General features: G+C 40.3%; 1 protein-coding gene across 1 annotated transcript in view; it reads left to right on the top strand.

Moving 5' to 3' along the window:
• Positions 1–12086: 12086 nt before the first annotated feature.
• RHBDD1 (rhomboid domain containing 1) overlaps positions 12087–22933 on the top strand; it is a 31850-nt gene continuing 21003 nt past the window's right edge. Inside the window, exons 1-2 of the mRNA XM_069864690.1 lie at positions 12087–12604; positions 14438–14570. Of these exons, the coding sequence (XP_069720791.1) occupies positions 12172–12604; positions 14438–14570 (566 nt within the window). The 5' untranslated portion in view covers positions 12087–12171. The remainder of the gene's footprint in view (positions 12605–14437; positions 14571–22933) is intronic.

Raw genomic sequence — 22933 nt, 5'->3', positions numbered from 1 at the left:
CATTTGTTATCAGATCATATTTCCGTATATATCTCTCATAAGGGCTTGCCAGTTTCCAAAGCATTCTGTTGTTTTCAGAACCAGAATGGTAGCAGTGGTACAATAGCTGTATATAAACTCATTACATGTTTAAACCAAGCCTTTAATCATCTGTGCTGTGTTAATTTTCTGACATACTCATATTATTCCATGTTATCAAATTCTGGATTGCTGCTTCTCTCTTCTTCTATTCATAAACACTGTCACGTACTGACAGTCCGGGAAACTTACAGCTCCTTTACTCTAACCATGCTTTGACATTATTCTTACATTTATAGGCCAGTCCTAACTAGTTCCTCCACAATTAACATAAACAGTCTTTCAAATATGCTGCTATCAGATTCCCAGCATTAATTAGAAAAATGTTCTTCAGATATGGATTTAATTTGCATCAATGCATTCCATAGCAACTGTACCTTCCCAATTATTTCATGTTGAGGAGCCTTAATATAAGTCATAGAAAACTAAGTGTTCTGAGATCTGCTCTGCTGCTCCTAAAACCTGTTTAAACCTCGTGCTATTAAGCAAAGGAAAGATCTCAATGTCACTTTTTCATTACAGGTCAACATATGACTAAGCTGTATGTTTACACTGATAATAGCTGTATTACAAATATTTACATGGATTATATAGTTAGCAGTAAGGCGTAAGCACTGCTAGCCATATGCGTCACTCCTGTGCTAAGTGTACACGGGATTTAAAAATGATGGTTTGGTTTATTTCTTCCTTATTTTCTTTCTAAGTACTGAATTCTCTTTCTAATCAGGCCAGCCATGACTAGGAAACAGAACCTATACTGTTAAGAGTTGCTTAAATGGAAAGGAATATTGTCTTACATGAACTCAACCAGCCTTTTATGTGCCAGCCCTTCAGCCGAACAAAATTGCTGTTCTTACTGAAAAATATCTTCCATGTTGAGGAAAGCTGAGTAATCGGACATATGGGACATGTATAAGCAAAACTAAAGAAATACGTTTCATCAGCTTCTGATTATTACCATAAAAAAGACTTAGTTTGTAAACAGTAGTTCTCATTGTATTCCTTTTTTTTTTTATAGGAAAAATGAACATTCAGACAAAAAAGTAAAAGAAATCCATGAAGGAAATGGTAGTGTGAGGTTAAGGAGAACATCAAGTGCTTAGGGTTTTAGGTTTTTGTGTGTTTTCTTTTTTCTAATCAGCTATTTATGTAAGTATAAAATAATCCATATAAAATAATCCAGAAGGTCCGGGAAGGGGGGCGGAGGGGGAGGAAGTAGCAAAATTTGTGTAGAAGAGTTAAAAAACAAATTTTAAGAACTTAATGTGTATCAAATCCCACACTTGCGTAAAAAGTACAAGAACCATGGGGGGGGTTAATCTATATACATATGTGGCCCATTAATTTTAGCAACTGAACACATCATTCATTTAGTTAGCCTCTCATTGTTCCTGTGACTTCTGTTATCCCTGCTGTATCAATAAGGGCCTGAGAAGACAGAACAGTAATAAACGATTGTTCGGGTTGACCCAGGAAGTGAAACAGGAATTCAGATCTTCTAGGTCCTAGAAAAGGACGACAACCTCAGGACTTCTGCATCCAGTAATAAGATCTGGACCTGTACTATGGCAATAAATACTGCATTGTTAAGAATTATGGACTGGAATTGTGATTGTATGAAAGTGGAGTATGCTATTACAGAAAATGGTGACAATTATAGAAAACCTGGTGTATGTTAGAAAATCTATAAGTCTAGCCATTCATAACTCTCCCACATCCTGTGATTTCTATGAATTATTATGATTAGAATTAATTGAGGTAACATATCCAAATAGGCCAGAAATAAGAAGCTTAAGATAATGTATCTAAATGGTGGCACAAACTGAATCTGCCCTCCTCTTTTGGCTTCTGTTCCTTCTTGGAAGAGAAGACTCTGCTGAAGTTGCTTGTTTTGGCAAAGTCTGCTCTTTTAACTTGATCTCCACCCTATTTCTAGGAATTCAGCCTTTCATGCCTGCCAGTCTGCTGAGCTGTGTGCTGATTTTGGAAGGGCAGAATACAATTTTCTTATAAATTCTATGACATACGTGTATAAATTGCCAAAATGTTCTATGAAGCCTAAGTGCCACATAACTGATGGCAAGACAGGGCCATTTACATGTACCTCTGGCTATGGATTTTGTATGATTCATTTCTAGTTACACATTTGCACCACCAGCTTGCTAACATTTCTGTGATAACCTGTTATTTTAGGCATTTATAATTTGCTCAAAGTATTCATAAAATCATAGAATGGTTTGGGTTGGAAGGGACCTTAAAGATCATCTAGTTCCAACCCCCCTGCCATGGGCAGGGACACCTCCCACTGGATCAGGCTCCTCAAAGTCCCATCTAACCTGGCCTTGAACACCTCCAGGGATGGGGCAGCCACGGCTTCCCTGGGCAACCTATGCCAGAGCCTCACCGCTCTCACAGAAAAACATTTCTTCCTAAGATCTCATCTGAATCTCCCCTTTTTCTGCTTAAAACTGTTATCCCTCATCCTGTCCCTGCACTCCCTGATCAAGAGCCCCTCCCTGGCTTTCCTGGAGCCCCTTTCAGTACTGGAGGCTGCTCTAAGGTCTCCCAAGAGCCTTCTATTCTCCAGGCTGAACATCTCCAGCTTTCAGCCTGTTGTCACAGGGGAGGTGCTCCAGCCCTTGGATCATCTCCATGGCTTCCTCTGGACTTGCTGTAGCAGGTCCATGTCCTTCCTGTGCTGAGCATGGGGCTCCAGGTGGGGTCTCACCAGAGCAGACCAGAGAGGCAGAATCCCCTCCCTTGCCCTGCTGGTCCGACTTCTGATGCAGACCAGTGTGCGGTTGGCTTTCTGCACTGTACTTCTTGCTGAATATTAATAACAAAGCCCCAGCCTAGATATCTGTATGGAATTCGGGGAATAACACTTAAAACTAGTGACCAGTGCTGCATACAAGTAAAGCTTGTGTCCATCTGGCTGCCTGTAACGCATGAAAAACATGAAAACAATGGAACTATTAAACTTTTAAACTACTAAACTTACAGAACTCGCTACTGGTTTGCATGAGCATCCAAACATTCCCAAAGGGAACCTCATTACACATTTTAATGGTGAGCGTTACTAGGAACCAATATTTTCACAGACTTTATTAGAATAAACACAACGTCAAAGCCTTCCAGTGGGGAAGCTGGACTCCTTTCACCACCTGGAGCTGGCATTTCACCAGAAAGCATTCGTCAAGGTGTTTCCCTTAAGATGCTCTGTGCTTTTCCCCACCATCGACCTCCCAAAGGCGCCTGTACTGCGCTGAGCTCCCACCCCACGCTCCCAGCGGCGTAGATGACGCTATGAAAGCCACGCCCCCACACCAAATGGCCACGGCCCCACACTGAGGCGCACGCGCACTCGGGGGCGGGGCTTGACGCCACCGCCCTCGCCGCTGATTGGCTTGTGGCGGGTCACGTGGTGCGGCGCGAGGTCTGGGCTGACGCCGCCACCGCCTCCGCGCGCGGGAGACCGTGAGTGCTGGGCGGGAGGGGTCGGTGCCTCGCACGCGGAGCCCCGCCCCCTCGCCCCTCGGCCCCGCCCCCAGCCCCCTCCCCGCCGCAGCGCGAACGCCGCAGGGCGCTCTTCCGTCCCGTTCCTGCGGGGCTTTGCGGCCGCGAGGGCAGGAGGAGGCGCAGCCCGAGAGGGAGCGGCCGGGCGAGCCCCGCGGGCCTCCCTTATCGGCGAGTTCTGCCCGTGCTGCGCAGTTTGGTGCCCCGGGCGCTGCTCCACATACACCGGGGGCTGCTTCACTCACTGGGTTATTCTTCACACGCTGGGCACTGCTGCCTGCGTACTGGGCTCTGGTTGACATAAACTGGGTGTCGCTTCGTGCACTGGTCGGTGCTGCACGTATACCGGGCTCTTCTCCGTGTCCTGGGCTTTGCTTCACACACAGTGAGCTCTGCTTCATGTCCTGGGTGCCGCTTCAGTCATAGTGAGCTCTGCTTTGCATATACAGGGTGCTGCTGCTCGTATGCTGGGTTCAGCTTCAGTCTTTGTCAGCGCTTCATGCATACTGGGTGCTGCTTCATGCACTGGACACTATCACACACACATACTGGGTGCTGCTTCATGTACGACATGCACTGGGTTATTCTTAACACGGGGCACTGCTGCGTGTATACTGGGCTCTGCTTCAGTCCTTAGCACTGCCTCACATACACTGCGTTATGCACTGTACACTGCTTCACGTGCTTGACATGTTGGGTTATTCTTCACACACTGAGTGTTGCTTCATGTATGCTGGGCACTGCTTGATATAAACTTGAGTGTCACTTCATGCGCTGGTCGCTGCTTCACTGCTGCTTTTGATAGGAACGATTGGATTTGATAGGAACGGTTGGACTCGATGATCCGGTGGGTCTCTTCCAACCTGGTTATTCTGTGATTCTGTGATTCTGTGATTCACGTATAGCGAGCTCTGCTTCACGTCCTGGGCCTTGCTTCACTCCTAGGGAACTATCCTTTGCGTATACAGGGTGCTGCTGCTCATATGCTGGGCTCTGCTTCAGTCTTTGGCACTGCTTCACGCATACTGGGTGCTGCTTCGTGCACTGGGCACTGCGTCACACACACATACCGGGTGCTGCTTTGTGTACTTCACACACTGGGTTATTCTTCATGCACTGGGTGCTGCTTTGCATATACTGGGCACTGCTGCATGTATACGGGGCTCTGCTTCACAGAATCACACAATCACTAGGTTGGAAAAGGCCTCCAGGATCATCAAGTCCAACAATTCCTATCAACCACTACACCATGTCCCTGAGCACCTCATCCATCCGTCTTTTAAACACCTCCAGGGATCGGGATTCCACCACCTCACTGGGCAGCCTGTTCCAGTGCCCAATGACCATTTCTGTGAAAAATTTTTTTCTGATGTCCAGCCTGAACTTCCCATGGCAGAGCTTGAGGCCATTCCCTCTTGTCCTATCCTCTGACACTTGGGAGAAAAGGTCAGCTCTCTCCTTTCTACAACCTCCTTTCAGGTAGTTGTAGAGAGCAATAAGGTCTCCTTTCAACCTCCTCAAGGCTAAACAACCCCAGCTCTCTCAGCCGTTCCTCATAAGACCTCTTCTCCAGCCCCCTCACCAGCTTTGTTGCTCTTCTCTGGACTCTCTCCAGAGCCTCAACATCCTTCTTGTGGTGAGGGGCCCAGAACTGAACACAGTATTGGAGGTGCCATCTCAACAAGACTGAGGACAGGGGCAGAATAACTTCCTTGGACCTGCTAGCCACATATAGTGAGCTCTGCTTCATGTCCTGGGCACCACTTCACGTGCTGGGCTCTGCTTTGCATATACAGGGTACTGCTGGGCATATACTAGGCGCTGCTTCAATCCCTGGCACTGCCTCATGTATACCAGGTGCCACTTTATGCACTGGGCACTGCTTCATATACTTCACACACTGGGTTATTCTTCACACTGGGTGCTGCTTCTTGTGCTTTGGGCGCTGCTTCATATAAGCTGGGCGTTACTTTATGTACTGGGCGCTGCTTCACAAGTCAAGTGGCTTCAACGTTCTTCTTTTTTATTTATTCTGTTTCCCAGCATTATTTTTACAGATTATATAAATAATCAACTGGGTTTTTTTTACATTCTGGCCAGAACTATCCCCCTTTCTTTCCTTGTTAAAACAGTAAAGAGAACCCCTCTCAAACCTGCAAATAACTTGTGCCTCAAGCAAAGGAGAAGCAGTGACAAGTGTATCTCAGCTGTGTTTGTAAACTCTCTTACATTTGTGTAAATACTGAGTTTAAGTAATTTGGGTGTTTATAAAATGTATTTAATGATACCCGAGTTGGTTTTATTTCCTGAGATGGTGCAGTGATGTTTTTCTTGGAGCTGCATTTTGTTAGTTCAAAGAGGGTTGAGGTCTTGACAAGAGTTAATGTAACACCAGTACTAGAAAGTATATATTTCTAAATTGTTTGTATATTTAACCAATACTACTTAAATTTGATTTTATTAGAAAATGAGGTTCCTGTCCTTCCTTCCTCCTACAAACTTCAGACAAACTTTCCCCTCAAAGCAACAGAAACAAATGAATGCTAAACTTCTAAGAGGTCTTGTGCTTCGCGCTTGTGGAGTCAGAGAAACATTGGTTGCTTCATTTTAATTATATTCCAGAGTTCTTGAGGTGGATGAAGGAGGATGCTTTCCTGATACAAGCACCCAGTGTTAGACTGCAAACAAGTAAATAGTCCCCAAGACCCCGACCCTAACTAAAGTAATTAAATTTGTGAAGTTAAAAATATTAACTGTGGCCTAATCTCAAGTTCAGCATTGTTCTTTTGTGGTTTTATTATTCCAAACTGACATTTCCTCACTTTTGCCAGTAGAATGATAAAACTATAAACACTTATCATTGTTTTACTTCTCTAACTTGATTTATGTATAGGTGCATCGTAGCATTTTGAGAGGTAGCTACTAATTGCCCTCCATTATGCGATGGGGATATTAAGAATATTTATCAGACTTTTGCATATCCTTTCCACAAAACTGGGAAGGGATTATCTCCCCTCACAATGTTATGCTAAAGTAATTTTGACCAACCGACCACAGAGGTTTCAGCAAGTGCTGGTGCTTCGAAGAAAGAAATTATCTATTGACAAGTTCTTTGTTTGTCTGGCTTGGTCAAAAATGTTTGGGTTTTTTTTGATGATATGTGGCATGTGAATTTAGAGGTAGAGAAAACTATGCTGGTTTTAGGTTTTTCTGAGAAAAAAAAAAAGCAGTGGTAACATATTGCCATTGTGCCTCCTGTATACATCATGAACCAATTTTTTTTTAATGCAGGAGTACTTTGTACTTTCTAAGGAAAGTTGCTAAAATGTAGTCTTTCATAAGTGTAAATTATAAAAATCTATAAAGTTTCCTGCTTTTTCTGTCTGTTTGACACTAAAATGACTTACTGCTTTGGCAATTGCAGCAGAATTTTTATTATGGAAAACTTACATAATGAAAAACTACGCCTTTTGACAATGTATTTATAATCAGCTTCTTGACTAGAATAAGCTATAAACGTGAAAAAGCTTTTTATTAGGTTGTCCCATTTCAGGAGATTATTTACATTGCACTATGAAAAAACTGATGCAATCTTTGTCTCCGGAGAGGAAATAAGGAGTATTGGTAGTGCATGTGTTACAAGTAAATCCTCTTCACCAGAGATGAGGCCTTGGTTTTGAGGCACGTGAACAAACCACTTCCACAGCGGCTGCGCCATTACAAAGGTAATGGAGAAGCTGAGAGATCAGGAAGGAATGAGTTTAGTGGTAGATTAGTCATGTAATTAATATGTTTTCAATAATTTCCTGGATCACAATGTACTGAACTTTTCAGTAATTGTTCTGATTTTTCACAAACTGAGGTTTTGAAGGCTTTGCTACATCACGTTTCCCATATTGCTACTACAGGATTTTTTGGGGTCTTTTTTAAATTTTTATAATTTATTTTTCTTCTTGCAATTTGAGATTGCTGTTTTTTTCGGATTCTGGCTGCTTAAGTCACCACTGTGTAATGCCTAACGTGTAAATTGCCTGCAGTGCATCCATCATACCAACTTGAGGGTCAGGTCTTCCAACCCATGCTTAGCCAACTTTGTGGGTGCTGACGGAGGTTCTGACAGAGCAAATGCACAGCTGATTCTAGTTGTACATGGTGGTGGAGTAGAGATTTAGAACTAAAGGATGGTTTGGACAATCAGATTGACGTGCTAGGATTAAAAAATTCATATTTATGTTTCCCCAAGAGTGGCCTAAGGAAGCTTGTTGGTTCTGCAAGCTGAGTCCTTGTGTGGCTAAGGAAGTGTTGCTTGCTATGACTTCAGTGTCATTGTAGCCAACTGAAGAATTTGAAGACTCTGAATTAGAAGTGGATGCCATGTATACTTCAGAACACAATTTTCAGTTTTAAGTTGAAGTTGTTGGCTTAAATGCTTTTCTTTTAAGGGCTTCTTTTTATTAGTACTTAAGAGGATTAAAGAACTGTAAAATATTTTCGGTTCTCTTGCTAAACCAGACATAAGAGGCAGAGGAACTTCATTTTTCTCACAGAAAACTTTAAAAGACATTAAAATGTGGCATACTAAAAGAAAGACTTTTTGATGTAGCTTTTTATGCTGTCATTTCATGTTGCTATTTAGCTTTGTATTGTTTGCTTTCAGCGAGGTAGTTAGTGACTTAAATTATTTTGAGACATTTGTAGTACAGATATATGACCTCTCATACCAAGTTCTGAAATGTTGTGGGTTTTCAGTTTAAAATTCAGTATTCCTTTGTTAATGAAAGCATATGATGCCCTTTAAAGACATATTTGATTAATCCAGAAGTCATTCTTTATGAAGCAATTACTGTTATAATTATGTCAGAACCTGGCATTTGTTATGAACAGTGTAATTGACTACACATTTCAAAGCTTGTCATAACTGAGAGCTTGTGCTTGACCTTCTCTTTGCATATATATTAAATATAAACAGGAGGGAAGAACAGGGTGTGCAGTATAGAGAAAGTCAAAATGTAGATCACACTGCATTCACCCTCAATGGGAATGAGATGCTATACGTCTCCGTCTGTTCATAAAATCTAGGCTTACCTCACAGATTCTTTATTTTAAGGAGAAAGGCAGTGGGCTGGATTTTGCTTCACATTACATAAATCAATATTTCAGAGCGGTTCTGTCCATTTTTGGGGGGAGCAAAGGTACAGGGAGATACGTTTCCTCTTACTTCAAATTACAGCCATAGGAAAAGACAGTAAAACATTTTACTTTAACTGGTATTTGCTAAAATATTTACTTTATTACATGGTTTTTCAGAATTATGAAGTCATAATATTTTATGGCTGCCAAGTGAGTGAGGGAGGTTGTCACAGTAAAATGAAAGTTGAAACGTTTTGCACTTGGTTAGTACAAAACAAACAAGGAGATTCCGAGAATGTTTAGTTCAGACATTTATCTTGAGTAGGTGACAAAAATGCAGACACGTGGCATCCCAGATGCAAGACAAATGTCCATTTCAAGTCTGTTCTGGGAATTTGTACATTTGGAAGAGGGTGGCATGTTTTCAAAAAAGAAAAAGGAATAAATGCCTCATTGTTTCAAGCCTCATTAGACTTCTATTAAACAGAGTAGAGGCTGAGGAAGAATGTTCAAACAGTTGAAAGCCCTATGTATTTTTAGTGAGTTGCATTCCAGAAGGCTCTCAAGTAACTACTGTTTTCTTTCTTGTATCTTTTTCCTGTATAATCAAAAACATAATGTGTCTTGGCTGGCATTTTTGATTGCTCCCAACAATGGGAATGATTTATAATACATCACACTCTGTAGTCATGGTGTAAACCGTTCCCAGTCAAGTTACACAGCTACTATATAGATATGTACTGTATGAGGGTTTATTTTCCTATGTGCATGCATGTTAAATGTACTTAAGTTGGGAATGTAAGAGTATGGGATGCGAGGGTGAGACTTTAGAAAGTAAGATTGTAGTGTTTGGCAATCTAACATGTTATGGCAAGATTTTGGGGTTTCCACATAACTTCGGCTTAAATAATGTTGACTTATAAATTGTAACAGTTTTTATGTCAACTGTTTTGTGGGGGGAAAATATTTCGCCATGTCAGTGGTACGAGAGAAGTCAGAGGTTTGGGCAGATGTGTATGAGAACAGTTTGGGGATGTTGGTATACCTGGTACCAGAGCACGTAGTGTAGAAAAAGAGAATGACATTGATTAAACTTCTGATTATCTGAGTACCTTTTTTCTTTTTCCCTCTTACATTAAAAGGTCAAAGGCTGACAGTGTTAATTATCATCTGCAATAATCAGTCTTAGCTCATTTGAGCTTTGGAGGGGCCACAGCTGTAGTCTCTCTAATTAAATTGTGAGGATTAGAACGTGTTTTGTAAAGGCAACGTGGTAGTTAGAGTTACTTGTTGAAGAAGCCTGCTATAAAGCATGTTTTTGCTGTTTCCACTGTTTGAGGCAAGACGTAGGCATTATGTAGCATCTCTGAAGTTAGACCGGGGAAAAAATGCAGTGAATTTCCTTTTAATGTAACAAATATGTTTGCTTTTATTCCCTTCTACTACAGTTGCCTTGAGATGCTAGCAGGTTGGGTTTTTTCCTCTCTTGAAGTGCTATAATAAGCATAAACAAAATTTAAAGAAAAATCTGAATCACTTAATGATTGATTGTTAATCACTTAGTATGATTAATTAAATAATGCCACTTCTTGTGTATGTGAACTAGCATATGTTTCCTTCACTTATATCTGTTTAGAGAAGGTAGGCTGGCCCCTAGATGATAATCTTTGTTGCTCAACCCTGTGCAGGTTTCATAGTTCCTTTTGCTGTTACAGAATAGCATTGTTCAGAGGAGATTTCCTTCTTTTCCATGTGTTCACTTACTTTGTGCAGCGAAACCCTGTCAGATTATTAATGATACTCTGAATACCTAAAGAAAATTGTTTAGTTAAGTGCTCACCAGCGGTCTGCAGAAATGTGAAATTTGTAAGTTTTAGTAGGTATAGTGTGGAATGTTAAACTTTGCATCTTGAACTGTTGCCCTTTATCTCCTTACAAAGACATAGTTTTTTCCTGTTGTCTTCCAAAAGAGTTAGGTTGTTGCTTATTTATCTAATAAAATGTTTACATTGGTTTCAGCTGGGATAGTTAATTTACTTCTCAGTAGCTGCTATGTTTTAGAGTCAGTATGAGAAGAGTGTTGATAATGCACTTAGGGTCTTTTTCAGTTTCTTATACTCTGCTACTGACCAGATGCAGAGGAAGCTGAGAGGAGCACAGCCAGGTAGCTGATCCAAGCTGGCTAAAGAGGTGTTTGATGCCATATAATGTCATGTTTGGTATATAAATGGGAAGTTGGCTGGGGTCTAGGGTTCCCTGCTCAGGGACTGCTGCTCAGGAATGAGTTGGTTCTGTCTCTGCAGGTGGTAAGCAGTTGTATTGTGCATCGCTTGTTCCATGTTTATTGTTATTAATACTACTACTATTATTCTTTCTTCCTTTTGCTGTCCTTTTAAACTGTCTTTATTTCAGCCCCCGAGTTTTCTTTTTTTCCTGATTCTTCTCTCTATCTTACTGAAGCTGTGTGGTCCTAGTTGCTGATTGTGGTTAAACCTTGACACATTTGATGTGATGAATTGAAAAGGAATTTAAACTAAATAAAAAGTTACTATATTATCAACTTATTCTAACTATTTTATGATGTAATGGAGAAGTAGGTGAATGGAGTGTTGAGATGAGAATTTTGTATATATCAAGATATTTCAGGAAGTTTTGTTTGAAACCTGATGGTGAAGTTTTGAAGAGTAAGTGTATTTTGCTGGCTCTGCTTGGTTTATACTTGTGAAATAACATATTGTGGAACTTCAATAGTTCAGCAAAGAGGTGGGGAGGAGCAGTCATGCTACTGGCCAAGTTGAGGTAGTCCTCAGCAGCTGCTTGAAATTCAGAGCATCCTCCTGTCTTCTGCAGGTGGTTCCATTCTCTAGGAGTACTTGGCTGGGTCTCTGTTACTTTTTTAAATGGTAACTTTCAGTTTCGTTCTTAACTTGCATTGAATATGTGTGAAAGCCGGAAAAATGGTCATGCAAAAGAATTATGTAGCAAAGATGGGAAGTGTGAAAACTGAGGCTCTTGGGAGGAACTTCTAATGGTTTCCTTCCTGAAATTCTAATAATTGTGAGTAAATCAGGATATTAATGAGAACACATCTAGAACATGTAGGAACTTGATAGATGAAGTAAAGCCTGTCCAGGGACATGAAAGAGAGATTGCAGGCTCCTTTTTCTCAGTGTGCTTGTCCGATTTATCTGTATAAACCTATTTTATGATATTTGTGTCTTATGCCAGTTAATTTTTTTTTTCCTTACTTGAATTTTTTTGTCTTATTTAAAAGAAAAGAAGAATTTGCCTAAAAGTAACAGTAGTGAGCTTGAAAACACCCCTGTATGTGTATAATAGTGAAGTTCTCTCTCTTCTTTCAGAATTCCAGAACTTGTATGGTTTCGAATTGGAACAAAAGAGTAGAAGTCGGAATAATCTTCACATTTCTTTGAATAAGAAGTAAAAATGCAACGAAGGCAGGGAAGAATCAATGCTGGATTGCTTCTGCTGCTTTATCAAATTTCACAAGTTGGACTCCAGAACATTCCATGTGTTACCCTTGGGGTACTTGCACTGAATATTTTTCTCTTTCTGAATCCTGTGAGGCCACTGCCTGAAGTCTGTATCAGCGTACATGAAGGCTTCTACAGAAAGAACTGGCAGCGTTTACTGCTTTCTCCTGTCCACCATGCAGATGACTGGCATTTATATTACAACATGATTTCCATGCTTTGGAAGGGAATGATGCTGGAAAGAAAGCTGAGGAGCATATGGTTTGCATACATAATTGCAGTATTTTCAGTGCTGATTGGAGTTGTTTATATGGTGTTAGAATTTATGTTTATGAAGATTCTGGATGATCCTTCATATGAAATGAATTGTGCTGTAGGGTTTTCAGGTAAGGCACGTGGTTGGTTCAATTTAAATATGTAAAATTAATATTTCTAGGCACTATATGGCAATATTTGTTGAATGCAGAATACGGATGCATATATGTGGGTGTTATGTCAGTAAAGCTATCCTGTTTTCTAATTTAAAGCATGTACTCTGGGTGTCAGTGTTATGTGGTTGAATTAATGTTTTTGTGACCGGCACTGTCTTTATTTGAGAACATGAAGAATATGATTATCTGAGTAGAACCATGTTTTGTGTTTGATGTTACTGATTACTTGAAATCTGAAGCTTTTCATTTTCTGATGTCGATAATCTTGCTAGGTGGGTTGTAGAAAAGCCTGTTGCTTTACTGTGATTATTATTTCTGAACATCTCTTCTGATACACACCCTTTTTCCACTGAGGGGTTTGGCCATCTGTGCTCAAAGACTGCTCTGATATGGGGCAGCTGCGACCTGCCTCAGGCTAGTGGGAAAGAGGTGTGAGTGATTGCTGAGAGAAGCCTCACCTGGGGCCTTTTTCCCTGTTGCTCAGCAGCTGTCTTTAAGCTCAAGCCCTCATGTCATCAGAATTAGTATCCATCTTTCTAAACCTTCAAAATTCTGATCTTCAGTATAGGTAAATTCAATTGGAGCAAGTTGCGTGTATATGGAATGGCTGTTGAAAACATGAATATTTTCCTGATAAAATATTTTTAAGAGCTAACTTGTAGACATGTTTGGCCCATTCACTTTAGCAGGTCTTAAGAGTTTCAGGGTATCTGATTGTTGGTTGTTTTCTTGGGGTGGTGGTGTTTGGTTTTTTTTTTCATGTTTATTTTAGTTTCAATGGATGAAACAGCCCTGCTCCTTGTCCCCCTAGGGATAGCCTGACAGTACACTAGGTCTGATAGTTCCAAAGGGACAGGGACATTTAAACCTTAAAGCAAAAACGTGGTAAGAATTGAAGCTGTGCTGAAAAGTTCTGGTCAGCCAAGGGTAGACTAGATAGAGATGACTTTTAAACTATGCTAGTGCTATGAAGTATTTCTCCCTTAGTAAGTTTCTAAACAAGTCTAGTTTTATCAGCAGCAAATAGTGTGAATGTGTGTGTATGTGCATACACTCCCATTTATATTTGGTCCTACAATAACAATATTTACATCGCTGGCTAGATTAAGCAGTTTTGTTACCTCTTGTGTCCTTTGGTGTTAGAAGGTGAGGGAAACCTTTTCCTATTTTTACTTAGTATGTCTGCACTGATGTTTAACTCTGCTATTCCAGCAAATTATGTGAATTGGTTCTTTCCTATTGGTTATTGCTAGCGTGATAAAACAATTTCAGTCAGTTAGAAACAAATGATTATTTAGTGTGATTAAAGGTGATTTATCTACTCTTTTTTTTCAGAAACAAGTGATTCTGGTGTGTATGTAAGGTGATTTTCTGTTAATTCAGAATGTGAGCCTACTGTTGAGCTTCACATGCATTTCTGTCTTGTTTTCAGTACTGTCTTTTTCTCAGCTCACAGAGCTTTTTTTTTTAGTTCAATTATTTTGTCAATTATTTCAACTAGAACTCCCATTTTAAAATTACATGTGTATAGTTTTGAATGCCTGAATAGCTATAATGGGTAGGCAAGGTAAAAAGCAACTTAGAATTGGTGTTATACAAATATGTCATTTCTAATCTCTTTTTTAATTACTGGAAAGGAACAATGGATAAAAAAAGCTTAGAACTGTTGTTTTGGCATGCAGTGTTATGCTTTGTGGTGCTGTGAAACTGTCAGCAGTTGTTCTTTGCATTTCTTTATTGCTTAGACAAACATACTTCTCTCTTCATGTGTTTTCTTCTTGTTTGCAGGAGTCTTGTTTGCATTGAAAGTTCTTAACAACCATTACCATCCAGGAAGAGTCAGCAGTGTCCTTGGATTGCAGATATCCAGTAAATATGCTTGTTGGGTAGAGCTGGTGGCTATTCATTTAATCTCCCCAGGGTGAGTGCATTTAATATTTAAGAGTTTGGAGAAGAGGTCTGGGCTATCTGAAGTAGTTTGGAATGTATGAGGAAGCGTGTGTAGTGTTAGGTAGCATCTAAATGGAGCATTAGGGCTACAGCTAATTGTTAAGGCTGCTTTTTCCCTTAACACCCTCTAGTTTGACCACATTTCAAAATAAACATATGAAATACTGCACCCAGAAAGTGTAAGGATTTGAGATAATATAACAGAAGTTGATGGAGGAGGAAAAAGGATAGACATTTTCAGCAAAGTAACCAAATTAATACTGTATATTGTAGTGCCTACGGCTCTATTAGCAGCATTCCACTCTTTGCTTGCTATTTTTCTCCTACTTCCCTTCTGTCCATTTGTTGTAGCCACTTCTCTAATTTATGATGAGCTGTCACCCAGTATTCTGCTAATTTTATGCAGTTTTGCTGTCTTCAATCTTGCTGATTGCTCCCCTCAGTTTTCCTGTGTGCTTGGTTCCAAAAACACAGTTCATCTGTCCCTACCTCTGTCAGAGTAGTGACTTTCTCCTCTTTGACAGTTGATTTCTGGAGTTCTAGTTGGTAGTCAGTAATTTTCTGATATGATATTGGAGAACGTATGTGATGTACAGTCATCAGTCTTGCAAACTGCCAAAACACAGCTTATATACAACCTCCCTCTTTTCAGAAAGGTGTAAACAAGTGAGGGGAGCAGTATCGACAGGTACTGCGGTATAGCGGGTAGAACATGCCTAGATCAGAATGACAGTTCAAATATTACTTATTTTAAACACTGGTTTTACTGCTCTATGACTTGCTGTCTGATTTGACTGCATCAAGGAATCTCAGAATAAAAGACAAACTGCAGAGCGCTCTGTTCCAAATGCAGTTTTAAATGTGAGCTGAGAGATCACTTGCATGAAATTATTACAGGTATAAACTCTGAGTTTTCAGTGCATTAGAAACATTCTTCTGAAAAATATAAACCATTAGGTTTGCTGACCACCGTTTTTATTCAGTGATAAGTTTAATAGTACTGTTTATCATTAAAGAGTAATGAAAGACTACTATGTTTGAAGTAAAACCATAAGCATATCATACTGTATCTTGGAGAGGGAAAGCATGAGTTAAGTGGTTGAGTGCTTTTGTTTCAATTGCATTATTGCAGAAATGTCTGGGGTAGGAAGTGTGTAGAAGGTCCAGAAATAGCATCAAAAGCCTTTGCATAATTTTAGGGAAGCTTAGACTGCTGCCTGATGTAAAGAACCTCTACATTGTTACATGCAATTCTGATAGGACAATTTCACAGCACTTAAATGAGCATAAGGGCCATAGAAATCAAGTAGCACTCTCCAGAAATTCATGTCCTAGAACGCAAAATGTATAATTAGTAACTGCCAACTGCCTTGAAATGAACCATAACAATTATAGCTCTTGAAGCATTGCTCATGCATGCTCATCTGTATGCTCAGGGCATAAAGTGTCTGATTAAGTGGTGTTCCTTTGTAGATGATATTGCATAATTTAGTTTTGAATAGATAAGAGGTCTGTAATTGAAGCAAAATTCTTTCCAGTCAGAAAGATGTGAAAAATTTGGACCTGTCTTAGTGGAATCATGTATCAGGATCACTGAACAGTCTTTAACCAGTGAAGGATTCAAAAGTAATATGGAGGCTATTGAAAACTTTTATTTGTGAGTCAGGAGACGTTTAAGGTTTTGCTGGTATCTTCTAGTTCTTTTCTTTATTGTTAATGTTTTTGTTATGGGGAAATTCTAAAATGCCTGTAATATCTTTCTAATCTTTGCCTTCCATAAAGTAAGGATATTGAGATTTAGTATTTTTATAGCAACGCTTGGGATTATTTCTTTGATGTCAGGTAGGTGAAAAGTTATGTTTAATTTCTGTGCCTCTTCCAGAACTGTATGTGGTATTCAAGGCACCTTAGGCTTGGAAGTTGGACATAACAGGTTTTTTTCAAACATAATTTTCAAAAAATTGGGTAAGAAAGGATGAGAATAATGGAAGAGTGGAAAGTTAGGAGTGGACAAGGATAGAGGGTGTTTTCTCAGCATTCAGAAATGTTGAGGTGTGATATTGTGACTTTTTTTTTTTTTTTTTTTTCAGTTTGTCAGAAATAGTGAGGCATATTTTGACAAGTCTGGTTATAAATTTTGGTTATTTTGCCTTGTACCCTTCTCAGCCTCCACCCTGGTATGAAAGTTTGTTGTGAATACAAATATTTTGCATAGGTTTCATAATCTTAACCTTGTGAGATCCTTCGCCTGTGTCTATTTTCCTATTTCATCTCCTTTTTTAATTTCTCTGTTATTTAATGCTTAGGGACATCAATGCCTCATCACTGTCTATCAGTCAGATTTACTGTTGGACTGCATATCGTACTGTTTATGGATGAGAACTGTCCCTTGGGAATAAAAGGGCTAAGAACAACCACCAACTAAAAAAACCCCCATATTATTCTAGAGTGGCATTACATGATGAGGACGATTTTATAGTCTTACTATTTTGTCAAAACTAGCTTTGCTCTTCTGTGCTGTTTTCCCAATGTGTTACATAATTACTAACAAATTTCCCTTTTCCATTTTAAGAAGCAATGGCATTTTCCTCTATAGGGCTGTGTAAAACAAGTTGATTTTTACTTATTTAATTTTGTTTAATTTGCATTGAGGGAAGCTTTTTAGTACTGGTAAATCATAGAATCACCAGGTTGGAAGAGACCCACTGGATCATTGAGTCCAACCATTCCTATCAAACACTAAACCCTTAGCACCTTGTCCATCTGTGCCTTAAACACCTCCAGGGAAGGTGACTCAACAACCTCCCTGGGCAGCCTGTTCCAGTGCCTAGTGACCCTTTCTGTGAAAAATTTTTTCCTAATGTCCAGCCTAAACCTCCCCTGGCAGAGCTTGAGGCCATTCCCTCTTGTCCTGTCCCCTGTCACTTGGGAGAAGAGGCCAGCACCCTCCTCTCTACAACCCCCTTTCAGGTAGCTGTAGAGAGCAATGAGGTCTCCCCTCAGCCTCCTCTTCTCCAGGCTAAACACCCCCAGCTCTCTCAGACGCTCCCCATAAGGCCTGTTCTCCAGCCCCCTCACCAGCTTTGTTGCTCTTCTCTGGACTCGCTCCAGAGCCTCAACATCCTTCTTGTGGTGAGGGGCCCAGATCTGAACACAGGATTCAAGGAGCGGTCTCCACAGTGCTGAGTACAGAGGGAGAATAACCTCCCTGGACCTGCTGGTCACGCCGTTTCTGATACAAGCCAAGATGCCATTGGCCTTCTTGGCCACCTGGGCCACTGCTGGCTCATGTTCAGTCGGCTGTCAACCAACACCCCTGGGTCCTTCTCCTCCAGGCAGCTTTCTAGCCAGACTTCTCCTAGTCTGTAGCACTGCATAGGGTTGTTGTGCCCCAAGTGCAGGACCCGGCATTTGGCCTTGTTAAGCCTCATGCCATTGGACTCAGCCCAGGGATCCAGCCTGTTCAGACCCCTTTGCAGAGCCTCCCAACCCTCCAGCAGATCCACACTTCCACCCAGCTTAGTGTCGTCCGCAAACTTGCTAAGGGTGCACTCAATGCCTTTATCCAGGTCATTGACGAAGACATTGAACAGGGCTGGACCCAGCATTGAGCCCTGGGGAACCCCACTTGTCACTGGCCTCCAGCTGGATTTCACACCATTTCCCACCACTCTCTGGGCCCGGCCATCCAACCACTTTTCCACCCAGGAGAGTGTGCGCCTGTCCAGGCCAGAGGCTGACAGTTTCCGAAGCAGAATGCTGTGAGAAACTGTGTCAAAGGCTTTACTGAAGTCTGGGAAGACCACATCCACAGCCTTTCCCTCATCCAGCAGCCGAGTCACTTTATCATAGAAGGCAATCAGGTTAGTCTGGCAAGACCTGCCTTTTGTGAACCCATGTTGACTGGGCCTGATCACCCGGTTCTCTTGCATGTGCTTCATGATAGCACTCAAGATCACCTGCTCCATGACTTTCCCTGGCACTGAGGTCAGACTGACAGGCCTGGAGTTCCCTGGGTCCTCCCTGCGACCCTTCTTGTAGATGGGCACAACATCAGCCAGCCTCCAGTCCAGTGGAACTTCTCCAGTCTTCCAGGACTGTTGGAAGATGATGGAAAGGGGTTTGGCCAGCACATCTGCCAGCTCCTTCAGTACCCTTGGATGAATCCCATCTGGCCCCATAGACTTGTGGGAGTCTAGTCGGGCTAGCAAGGCTCTGACCACCTTCCTCTGGGATTATGGGAGCCTCATTTTGCTCCTCTAGCTCCTGGGTTTGTACACTGAGGGAACGACTTTCGTTACAATTAAAGACTGAGGCAAAGAAGGCATTAAGTACCTCAGCCTTTTCCTCATCCCCTGTCACTGTTGTTCCTTCTGCATCCAATAGGGACTGTATGGTCTCCCTAGCTCTCCTTTTATTATTTATATATTTATAGAAAGATTTTTTGTTATCTTTCACAGACTTTGCCAACCTGATTTCTAGTTGAGCCTTAGCCCTTCTGATTTTTTCGCTATACAATCTCACTTCCCTCCTGTAGTCCACCCAAGAGGCCTGTCCCCTCTTCCAGAGCCCATAAACATTTCTCTTCTTCTTGATATCACTCAAGATCTTTCTGTTCAACCAAGCTGGCTTTCTCCCCTGCCGCCTTTTTTTCCGGAACATGGGGATGGCTTTCTCCTGAGCTGCTAGGATTTCCTTTTTGAAGAGCTCCCAGCCCTCATGGGCTCCCTTGCCCTTAAGTACTGTCTCCCATGAGACTTTGCCAACCAGCCTTCTGAAGAGTTCAAAGTCTGCCCTCTGAAAATTTAATGCTATTGTCCTGCTAACAACCCTCTTCACTTCACCTCACTTCACCTAGAACAGAATATGGGCTACATGGCCTGTGTTCTAAGAAGGATTAAATAACTTTTGTAGGAATGTGTACAAATTGTCACTTGCAGTGAACTGTGCTTATGTTAAATTGGAAATACACCGCGTATGAATACATGGATTTTATTTCCGTGGTCTAAAAAAAAATGTTCATCCTGTGGTAGAATTGTGTGCGTGAGTAATAATGCCTCCCAGATTTTGGGCTCCGCCATTGGGAAGAAGTTACAGAAGAGAAGCTGTAGGTGTGAATTTGTTGCTCTGTTTTCATTTGTTGAGTCAGGTCAGTGACACCACGTGGTTGAAACAATTCTGGATAAATTCACCAACAGTGAGGAATTTGCTTGAATTCATTGTAAGGGTCCTGGAACAATGTAAAAATTCCAATGTAAAAATTTTACAATGTAAAAATACAAGCTTCTCTATGAGAACATTGGGCCAGAATCTCTCATACATGGAAAACAAAGGCAGTTCAAATGGTTTTACCTTCTAGTGATATCGGTTTTCATGGAAATCACACATCCCAATGAAAAAGTATAATTAATTCAGTTTAGAAGGTTTTTCTGAATTAGTGCGCATATCAGCCTGATGGCGAATTTCTGCAGGAAACGGTATTTAGACATCTTGCATAATTGCTATTAGTATGAAGTGAATGTTTGAGATAAATCAGATCTCTGGGGATATCTACATTTTCAAACAAAAAATTAAATGAGGCATCATTTTAATTTCTTTGTTCCAGGCAGAACATTAGTTAATATTGATAAAGCCCATTGACATTTAGAGAAAATAACACGCCGTTTAATAAGTCAAGAACCCTGTTTTTATTCCAATTCAAGTTCAGCTTGTATTATAGAAACCGAAAATTGTACTGTTGAAAAAAAAGTGCCTGTTAATTTTTCTTTATTTAATGAGCAGGAAAAAGGCAATAGTTTATCGTGTTGCAATCACAAGAATGGTTCTTCATTAATCAAACTGAAAAGTAAGACTGTCTTTACCTGGTGAAATATACATTCCAGGGAAGATATTGCTTATAAAAGCCTATTTTGGGATCTGTTGGTAATGGAGGTTGCTGTATCACTGATATTTTAGAAGTTTTTAATTATATCAAGAATTATTTACTGTTTATAAAAAGCAGAAAGTAGGAGCAACCTTAGGTTTCTGGATTAGACAAGAAAGAAGAGTGAAACTAATAATACCAGTGAAAGGAGCCTTGGCAATATGTGCTTGAACATGACTTCCTCACACAATGCTTTGTGCTTTTTATAAACTGTTAGTTTATTTTCAGCAAAAATCCACCGTTCTGAATTTTGCATATAATCCTGCCTTGTGGAAACAGTTGTAGTTTTGCTGTTAACTTTAATGTCTGCAGATTAAACTCCCAACAGCCTCAGAGGCAAGAAATAATTATGCAAATTTTTTAAAAAGACAACCTACTGAAAATTGAAATTCACTGTAAAAATGTAGTAAAATGTCAAGAAGATTGACATTGAAGAGTTATTGGCAATTAATGGTTCAGATAAATTCAAGTTCATTGGAAATGGGAGTATCCACTTTGGACTAAGGCATGTAAGTAGAACATCATTAATGGCTTGTTTAAAACAGTTATTTTATGTAATTTACTTAAATTGGATTTCAATTTTTTTTATAAAATAGGAGAGGTTGTTTGGGATCTGAATTAATCTGACCTGAGCATAAACGCTCTGAGTGAGAACATCAGAAGCACAAATGCTTATAAGTTTGTATTCAAATATATGTATGTATATTTAATTCATACTTATCAACATTTGGTCTAACACACTTTTAAAGATCATCACTGTAAAACTCTAATTACTCTCCACTAGGTCTTTGTAGCCTTCCCTTTTTCCCTTGCAAAGCAGACATGGGAGAGAATGGGCCCTGAAGGCAAGGAGGCTCTGGGAGGGCCTCTGGATGGAGAACTCTCCCTTCCTCTGGGGCATCTGATCTACTGCTTACATGACTTGCGTCCATTACTCCTTATTCTGTGGACAGAGAGTGGAGTGTGCGCTCGTTCCTATCAATGACAATCTTTGCCATATTTTAAGATTGTTCTGTCTGTGAGAGCATTCTTCAATAGACTTTTAAGAGATTGTGATCCCTTCAGGCTTTTCTTGGTTATTGTTTTGTGGGCTCTTAATTTTTTTTGATACTCTTCTTTTTTTTGTACAGAATTCAAAAAGTAGGCAGAGGTCTCCAGCTGAGACCACTGCTGAGTAGAGTGGAAGGCTGCTTCCTTTTACTTCCAGATAGCGCTTGTGTTTACATATTTCCAGTAAAATACTTGTCTTTTCTGCAGCACTGTGACATGTTAATCTGTGCTTTACTGTATAATTCAATGTGCCCAAGGTTCTGTCCTGAAGGTCTCCTATTAGTTCATGATTTCTGTGATAAGTTCAGAACTCTGTATTTGTCTTTACTGAGTTGTACCCTATTTTTTCAAACCACTACTTCATTTTGTCAAGGATTTGTCAATTATGATACCATCTCCAGTGACCCTTACAGCTTCTCTTAGCTTGTCATTTGTAAATAATAATTGGAATAGACTCTTGCAGAAATTCTCTTGATTCACATCCAAAGTTTGATAATGAATCACTGATAAGTATTAAATCAGTCTTGCCAAAACTTATGGGTCTGTTGAGTGTCCTTTTAGAGATTAAGATTTTTAAGTTTTCTTTGACAAACGCTGTGAGACAACGCTGTGTTCTTACAGCATGCATGACATCCGCTTGTTCTCCTTTTCCATGAAGCTTGTTGCCATGTCAAAGGAGGAATTTGGGGAATTTGGGTTGACCTGATGTTGGCGATTTCTCAGAAGACTCTGGAGCCTTTTCATTCTATATGCAAATACAAGATTTTTTTTTTTTTTAATGCATTGTTGGTATGCCTAGAAAAGAATTTGGAACTCATCATTTCACTCCCTTTGATTTTGAAGGCACTCTGTTACCAAGATTGCCGTGAGTCTGCATTGATGCTTCTCTCAATCTAATAGTAGTATTGTACTGATAGCACAGTGAAGTGCTGCATATATGCTTTCACTTGAAACTGCAAATGGTTTTTGTAGATTCTACATAGGTATTTTAGCATAATTCTGTGGATTTACTTTTTTATAGATTAAAACTAGTTTCCTACCTTACTGAGTCTTTAAATGCTTGAGTCTTGAAATGATATTCTGTCCTTTAAAAAGCAGTTAACATGATCTCTCCAATTAGTTTCCAGCTTCTTCGTGATATTTGTTAGACGCTTTTCTGTAACTGTCTATATGTACCAATTTTAAGTTAGTTATGAACAAAGAAAACGTGACACTATGCCCTTGCGAGCAAGTCATTTCTCTATGCTTGGTCTCAGGGACTTTCCTCGGTTACAACAAATTCCATGTTCACCCCCTCCTTATGGATCCCTACAAAAACAATCATTCCTTCCTGTCACTCACAAAGCTTTCATTTTTTGTAG

The sequence above is a fragment of the Phaenicophaeus curvirostris genome, chromosome 10 (genome assembly GCF_032191515.1).
Source record: "Phaenicophaeus curvirostris isolate KB17595 chromosome 10, BPBGC_Pcur_1.0, whole genome shotgun sequence".
In the NCBI taxonomy this organism is placed as follows: Eukaryota; Metazoa; Chordata; class Aves; order Cuculiformes; family Cuculidae; genus Phaenicophaeus; species Phaenicophaeus curvirostris.
This window is presented reverse-complemented; position numbering and strand designations above follow the sequence as displayed.